Source organism: Pinus tabuliformis, chromosome 8, assembly GCF_031772625.1.
Source record: "Pinus tabuliformis cultivar Carrire ecotype Pingquan chromosome 8, CPIR1, whole genome shotgun sequence".
NCBI lineage: Eukaryota > Viridiplantae > Streptophyta > Pinopsida > Pinales > Pinaceae > Pinus > Pinus tabuliformis.
Window position 1 is genome coordinate 512,202,493 of NC_142294.1, and position 8,890 is coordinate 512,211,382.

General features: G+C 33.7%; 1 protein-coding gene across 1 annotated transcript; it reads right to left on the reverse strand.

The window, feature by feature from the left end:
* Window positions 1-4,101: 4,101 nt before the first annotated feature.
* LOC149236354 (uncharacterized) lies at window positions 4,102-8,621 on the reverse strand. Its single transcript, XM_089368863.1, has 4 exons — window positions 8,564-8,621; window positions 5,088-5,200; window positions 4,852-4,975; window positions 4,102-4,268 (listed from the first exon to the last, which is right to left on the reverse strand). The coding sequence occupies exons 1-4, from the start codon at window positions 8,619-8,621 to the stop codon at window positions 4,102-4,104; spliced, it is 462 nt and encodes a 153-aa protein (XP_089224989.1).
* Window positions 8,622-8,890: the final 269 nt, after the last annotated feature.

The following is an 8,890-nucleotide window of genomic DNA, read 5'->3' on the forward strand; positions in this document are numbered from 1 at the left end:
ACATCGAAAATCTTACCATATGCATTTTCAATCTACGTTAATTTCGCTTGATAAGAGGCCCATATCAGATAACAATGCATTCCATATTATATAAGTTGGTACATCATGATATACATTATTTAAATATACATTTAAATTTTTGAGATATATTATTGGACATATATAAAAAAATACTTAATTTAAATAATAATATGTTTCAATGTTTAAAATATCTTACTACATTTGATACATTAACAAGGATGCATATTTATTTACTCATTTCAATAAATCTATGTTATAATATTCATAATATTTAATCCACATTGCATCCATATATAGGCATGTAGCACCATAGAGCTTTCTCACTTAATACCAATCAAACACTCAAGCAAGTTGCAACACTTCAGGTTGTGTCCCATCCTACTTTAGGGTCTCATAAAATAAATGCCAAAACAAATTATGGTCATTCTTCCTATGGGTCTAACTTATTTTCTAGGAAATATCTTTACACAACCACCTCAACAAACTTGTCTTCATTCTTTACCATCAGTGCCACCTAACATTGATCATCGCCTCAGTTTTGACAATGTTTAACATAATCGTAATATCAACCATCTTTTACATTGATTCATCATTCAATGTTCCCATACTCTGTTTATCCACCATACATTGTACATTGTCATTGACTACATCGATCCAATGCTCCATTCACCACTTTAGCTCATAGCATGTAACACCTAGGCTCTCCAAATTCCTTCCAATATCTTGAATGAGACACAGAACCTGCATATTTTCTATGGTAGATATAATTTCATGCAGATATCCACAAGAATTTGTAACCACAAGGGAGGATATCACAACACCAATCTGAGTTGGATTAAGGCACTGAATTATCCAGAGTCAGAAACTTAAGGCCCAATGTGGAAACATGCCCACCAGATCCACAAATGGATGCCCATGACCTAAACATTCAAATTGTAGTTAATCACCAACAATTTTAATGAACTAACAAGCACACAAACTCACGCAACAAAATTCACAGAATAAGATAAATTCATATACATCCATGGCAATCTAATGATTCATGTTTGGTTAACAACACCATTCCATCAAGTAATGCAATTCAACTCTCACACATATCAATCATGAAGTGCTTGACATTGTTCCAAGAACCTTTGTAGTTTTTGTTATGAGAAACACATGCTTATCAAGTCGATGCTACACTATAGGTGCCAACCACAGCCATGAGAGTCCCATGCACTGCTCCCAACAACAACACGTGCATAGAGTTCAACGCATCTAGGAATTCAAGTAGTACATCTATTAATCTACCCAAAAATCCATACCTTTATTTTGTACATGTTTCAAGCCAAAGCCACTAGCTTAACCTTACTTTTCATTTCAAATTATATGTTTGCCATTTTATACAAGATCATATTCATATTAGATAAACAAGTTCATACTTCTATCTACATGTTTGAAACCAAAGAGACATATTTAACCTTTACATTTCAAAATGGTATGTTTTTCATTTCAGTATAATAAGATTTTCTTTTATACAAGCTCACATTCATATTAAATAAAAAGATTATATATTTCTTTATACCTGTCATTATGTTCACAGAAATAGAGCTGTAAGAATAACTTTGGTGTAAATCACATGTAGACAGACTTTTGTCGACGCGTATCGAACCAACTTGTCCTGACGATGAACCACACTGATTGGTTCGAAACGCGTCGACAAAAGTCTGTCTATTATGGATCACAGAAGCCTCAATTCAACAAGAAATAAAGCTCATTAACGAAGCCTAATCCCAAAAGGGTAAAAAAGAATTGACCCATGACCTCTCAATAGGGAGATTCTTTTAACAAAAAATACTCACCAATTAAGCTAACCCTCTTAGCTGCAAGTTCTATTTATCTTAAATTAATAAACATTGAATTTAATATTTTTATTCAAAAATTTCATATTAACTGAGCCTAAAGATGAAATGAGTTTTCCATATTTAAAAAAAAAAACTTTTAAAACCTACTAAATGTATAATTTAATAATTAATTTCTTTTAATATATTATAGAGTTTCTTTCATTCAATTCACACATTGTAGGATTACACTTACCACTTAGACGTATATAATGAGGAATCTTATAATGAAGTATCCCAACCACTAAGTAAATTTATTACGCTGAAGGCTTTTTATAAGGGGGAGTTCTTCGAGTTCTTTTCGTCCTCTGTCCACATCTCATCGACAGAGAGCACTTGTTGAAAACATGTGAAAAAACCAGATAACTTTTAATTCGCTAATAAATGCATTATGAATATGTGACATACGGGTTCTGAACTAGGCATTTGGGAAGCTACATTTTTTGGTGTCGATCACCTATATTAATGTGCCACCTTTTATAAACTGGGTGTTGTCTGAAATTTATGTTCAGTCTCCATCATTTGTGTAGGTTCCCATATAGGGCATATCGCCTCCGATTATATCATGATTAGTTACATATTTTTTATTTTATTTAGGTTAAATAATGAACTTGGTTTTTTGTGATTTAGCTTAAATAATATATTTGAATTTTATGTTACTTTTTAATTAGAAAAATCAATAGTACAACAATTAAAATTTAAATTATGAATTTGATAATATGTTATATAATTTTTTAAAATTTAAAATACATATTAACATTATAAATATTTAAAACAATAAATACCAGAGTAATATATTTTTGTGAGAAGATAATTATTCAATATATAAATAATAAAATTTTTGTGAGAAGATAATTATTCAATATATAAATAATAAAATTATAATTATGATAAAGTTATAAGTGAAATTTTTTTAGAATCGAATGGTGTTTTCATAGATTTTGCACAAAATTTTAAACTTATTTATGTCATTAAATTTGATGAGAAATTTAAATTAATAAAAAATTTCGCTTATTTTTACCAGTAAATATTTTTAATGAAATTTGTTTGCATTATTATCTAATCATTTTTTTTTAACGAAAACACACATCATTTTTGTATTAATTTAGACCTTTTACATTTTGAAATTTTTAATATATTTTTTTTACCGATTATTATTCAAAATCAACTTTAAAAAGTTAGAACTAGCATTTGCACCAAATGTTGCAAAGGAAACGCCGTAAGGCATAAATTGAGGAGCAATGGCAACATAGGAATAGGAAAATATAAATAAAATGCAGAAATGTGCATAAATTGAGGAGCAATAGTGACATAGGAATATGAAAATCTAAATAAGATGCAGAAATGTGCATAAATTGAAGAGCAATGGCGACATAGGGATAGGCAAATATAAAAAAGATGCAGAAATGTAACAATCAACATCTGGGGACATTTGTCCCCACGTCGCACCTCCTTTAATAAAGAGCCACCTAGAAAAATTCTTTGTTTCTGTTTGAGTTAAAACTGTTTTCATGGCGTACACCCAGTTTGGATACCAGCTGTCCAGGAGAGCACGTTTCATTGTATTTTCCTTCATTTCCGGTATAACCAGAATCACCACTGGAATTCACATGGAAAAACAATTCAGTCTCTATGAACGCCATTAAATGCAATACACATATTAGATATAGGTGCAGAGTCTCTATCATCTCATGTTGGCAGAAGCAGTAAAAATGATTTCAATTATTGAGAAGTAAATCAGTCATCTAATCCAATCTAGCACAAAATTAACACTCATGACATTCATCAACATCATGGATTGGTTAAATTTGCAGGTATGGATCCTCCCATATTTTGCTATTTCAGTCATCTAATCCAATCTAGCACAAAATTAACACTCATGGCATCCATCAACATCACGGATTGGTTAAATTTGCAGGTATGGATCCTCCCATATTTTGCTATTTCTTGCTATTTCGTGACCCTTCACAGTTTAAAAATTTGATATTTTATGGACGTTGTAATAATAGCAGCCAATCAAATTTGAAATGAATTAATACAATCAAACAGAATATGTAGCCCACATTCTGTCCAAATATGATTTGCAGGTTCTGGATTCATAAACCAAAGAAATTTGCAGGTCCAAAGGAGGCTATTTGAAAATGCTTCGATTGACTTTGTAAGAATGTTGATATTCATTTGTTATTGTATTAAAAATGGCTTATTCGAGCATGTGAATCCTCACTTTGGGGGTCATCATGTCTCTTACATATGCAAATGGCAACTGATCCCGAGGATCAAAGATTTCTAATTCATTGAATAACATGCAAGAAAATAGCTTTATTGGAAGGGTGTGCTTTCTCAATATCAGTGCAATATCAGCCACATCTGTAATGCGAACAACAACACACAAAATCAAAAAATCAGTTACAGAGAGAACCAATCTCAAAACAAATCTCAGATGCTATCACACTAAAACTTCACCATAATTGAGCAAAGTTGAGTTCTCATACCACTGCTGTCGGAAGCTTTTCAGAGCTCCAAGGTAGCAAGCCATTGGCACAGTAATTGTCCATTTGATATGTCACACCTACTTTGCTCCTCCACTTTCTCCATCTGACTATAAAAATGGCTTCCTCCATGGTATGAGTATCACAGGGAAACGATAAAGAATACCAAATATAAACAATTACCTGGGAAAAACAATAAAGGCCTTGTGTGTTGGGGGCACTGAAGGAGAATTTTCAATATGTCAGCTACAAAATATATCCATCCCATGTTATTAATTTATATTTGCACACAAATTAGAAACTAATTAGAAGCATATGTTAACAATAACATAGACAAACTTTAATGTACATTTTTCTGAATTTAACAATAGTATTGGCTTATTAGATTCTGTTTGGAACAACTTAGCAAATGAAACTGAAAATTTTGGGAGTTTTATATGCCGTTTATGCTTTTTATTTACCTTTGTTCTGCTTGTACATTGTGAGTATTAGATCAAACTCTTTAAAGTCTGTAGGTGATATAGAAGTTATATCTATTCCACGTTTCTTGGCTGCATTCTTCATCTTGGGATCTGCAGGATCGCCCTTCAAATAATTTTAACATATTAATACGTGATACCTATTTATTGCAGTATAATACAAAAAAATTTAAAATACCAATTCAATTAGCCTTGACCCATGATAAGCTGGAACCTACTTCATTGTAGTCAATAGTTGCAACAGAGTCAATTTTGAATGCTGATGTCAATCCCCTTTTCTGCATAGCATCACGAAATACAGCCTCTGCAATGAGACTCCGACAAATGTTGCCTTCCAAGAACAAGAATAAAAAGAGATTATTTTCCTGGAGAGATTAGCAAATATTTTTTCAACTACTTAAGATATCTAAACTTGCAATGCTTTTATCATCCCCAATTGCAACAATATGAGCCGATAACAAATCATTATCCTTGACAAATCAGATAATAATTTTTCCACAGCTAATAATCATTATCCTTCTTGACATTGATATGCATCACGACCCTGAAAAAGAAATCATGAGCATTGAGATATCAACGGTAACTGGTTACTAGAATTTTTGCTTTGTAAAGGAATGAAGTAATGCATCTAGAATTTCTTCTTTTAAAGGACTGAAGTAATGCATAACTCTACATGAAATATTTAGTTACCATGAATTGGTAATTATTCTACAAAGTTTTTATGAAGAAGTTTATAGTGGATACTATCTCATGTGATTGTTCTTTTTGTTCCATTTTCTACTGGTAAGTTGAACTCATGATTAAATATTAAAAAATGTGTATCATTATAAACTCGACAACTTATGTAAACATGAAGCAGGCTCACGTGTTTAAATAAAACTGAAATGCATCACTCAGCACTAAAAACAAAAAGATGGAAACCAAATCCTTGGCCCTGGATTCCACTAAAATGTTTCAGCTAGATTTAATGACTAGAGACACAAACATTGAGTGCATAGAGCATAATGAGCCACACTCCTTGGTGACCAACTCTGTTTTGACATGAAAATGACAACCAGAAACACACAAAAATAATCTAGAAAATACATACTATGGAGAGACCTTATGGAAGCAGTAAATTGACCATTGAACTTAGAAAGTTCAGGCAATTGGAAGTAGCAAACAAAGTGATCATGTCAAGAGTCGGACCCTTGTTTCAATGGCCCTCCACACATGACAGCCTTTGATTTGATTTCTTCCTTAGAAGCAGAAGGCTTATTTGATAAAGGATAAGCCCTAGTCCATTAAGATTGATCATCAAAGCATCTACTTTCAGGGGTTGTATGATGGGGAAAATAGTTGAGACAAAGCCAAGGCCTTTTTGAGGTGAGATTTCCCTTCCCCTCTCTTCCACATCCAAGGCTGGGCCTTGATGTAATGCTCCAAGTTACCAGAAATAACTAAAAAAATACTAAATACATCAAATATAGAAAGGCAGTGTGGCTCAAAAGTATAATAATGATGAGACACATCTACATCTCTTTAGAAATAGGAAAATATCTCTTAATAACCAAAATATTGAAAAATCATACACAACTGTGTGAGAATGGCTATAATAATCTCTTGTATATAGTAATTAGGCCCTCCTTATTCATGAGGACCTAGTTCCCCGTTAATGTACCATTTCTTTATCTTGTTTCATCATGGCAAAGTTGTACCCTAACTAACAACCTCAGCTGCCCCGCAGCTTCCACCCAATAAAGAGTTGGCATTTAGCCCCTAGACTCCATGTTAATTTCTCTAGCAATTTTACTCAGATCAGATCTGGTTTTATCGTAAAAAATGCCAGGATTTTGTCAACAGTTGGTCCTTAAACAACAATGAAAATATTTAATAGTATTTCTGTGCTCGATATAAATATTTAAGGTTGTTAAAAATATATTATCATAGAGTTATTGTCGGTATGACTATTACTTACCTTGATGGGACTTTGAGAATCTGAAAACGTATAGAGAACCGCAAACTGAAAGCTCTTGGATAAACAAAAAATATGTCATAGATGGAATGGCAATGGGCATGATAAGCAGCGTGCCTATTGTGGCAATCAAAGCTATTCTACCTATGAGTTCCAAAATAAATCTAAGCATTGTTGTTTGATAAAGCTAACACCACTAATAGTCCCTGGGCAGCTCAATCGGCGGTGGATTTCCTATAAAGTCTTATGTAAAGTTTGTGGTCCAAAATACTTAATTAACTTTGTGGACAGTGTGTGGGAGCGTGCATATATTCACCTAAAAGTTATAGTGGTAGTAGTCACAATTGACTCCATGTCATGCGAATTCAAACCTATACTCGGCTTAGTTGTTGATTCCTTTATATATATATATATATATATATATATAAGCAGCTGCTAAAACACTCTGATGATGTATCAAGGATCTAACAATGATAGGACAAGGGATAGCCATGCGGGTCTCTGCGTTGCAGAAGAACTTCAATAGAATTTACACAACGAGGCACATAAGAATAATGCACAGCCTTTAGTGTCTATGTCTTTTTTTATTTTTGACAGTTGGTTGTCGGTAACTAGCTTAACGGGTTGTAAAGTTGTTCAGTGATATCCACTAATTCTGTAAGCTTCACAATAGCAAGGTAGGGATGACAAAATCCCCTTACGAGCACCTTAAGCTAGTTTGAAACTCGTCAGAGAGATGGTTGTCCAATTATGGACAAACGATGATAAATATGTAGCCTATCGTAGTAATATCATTTTGTACAAAAGTAGCCAAATGAGCTATCTTAATTTTATTGCGGTTCCACAACGTTGGTTGTTACCCTGCATTAGAGCAGTTTAGCCTAATTGGTGGATTACATATATTTCTGTAGTAACCGTGTACTAAATCTCATCGGATGTTCAGGAAAACTGAACATCCTAAGTTTTAATAATCCTTAAATTAGAGGTATATATTGCAGTCATTTTTTTCATGTTTGAGCTGCATGGCTTTCAGCTCAAACTTAAATCTTTGATTATCAGGCACCCACCCTGCCTTGAGAGGTCACACCCATAGCATTAATAGCCTAAGGGGATATTGATTCACTAGTGAGGTTGGCGAAGTGTTAAGCTGTCCCCCAAGCTTTCTCACTGTTGGCTACCCGATCCATATGGCACCAAGGAATGAGGCTAGGTGCAGATCTCAAAGGATTTTAACAGAATAGTTATCCCTTAGACCCGACACCTCAGTCGGAGGATGCAGCCCCTCACATCATGTTTCTTCTTGAAACGCTCAAAAGGGTAGAATAAAATTTCTATGTCCTAACCGGACGTTCGCTGGTATTCAGGCATTACTAAAATTTTCTCTCTGCAATCATTGGGTGCATTTTATGACTGTAAAAATCTCGAGTGCCAGTTTATTATGATTTGTTCTAATAGAAACATAGATGAGAAATTGGGTCTGGGTTTTTAGTAATATAGAAGCTATAAAGAACCTAGCTCCTTTAGTTGAATTGAATAGAACTACAAAAATTTAGTTAGCTCAAGTCAGGCATGATACAAAGAATTATGCTTGGCTTCAGGCTTTGGATCTTTAGTGTGCAATATACTATAAGCTTCTACAATTGGATGGCTGACAATAATGGTAGACGTTATGGAATCATTATTTCGAACAATGACCGATACCGAACTAACTCGTTGAATCATTGGATGGATGGTACTCACCAAGGCAAACAAAGAGAACTCCAAAAGGCTTGAAGGTTGCAGATGAATCAGACGCCATGGACCTCAATGCTTCTCTTCATCCTCCTCATGCTCCTCTTCGTCCTCCTGGTCTCCTGCAAGTTCGGATTAAACCTCCAAACTTTTGGCCTGAAATGAGATGATAAGTTGTGCTAAAAATGGGTGAATGTCATACATTTGTTTTATAACTGTAAATTCTGCTTCATCATTATAGAACCCACCCTTCAAATATTGGCATTTTCTTGTTGGAATATAGAGACATTCATGGAGTCGCAAGAGCAGAGCCAAAAGCCTCATGTCGCAATCTTC

Bases quoted from the DNA above. Each gene is read 5' to 3' on its own strand.
- LOC149236354 (XM_089368863.1), bottom strand. From the start codon at position 8,621: ATGGCGTCTGATTCATCTGCAACCTTCAAGCCTTTTGGAGTTCTCTTT. The intron at 4,976-5,087 runs GTAGGTTCCAGC...AATTATTTGAAG, and splicing joins CAACTATTGACTACAATGAA to GGCGATCCTGCAGATCCCAA. The intron at 4,269-4,851 runs GTAAATAAAAAG...TTCGCATTACAG, and splicing joins AATGTACAAGCAGAACAAAG to ATGTGGCTGATATTGCACTG.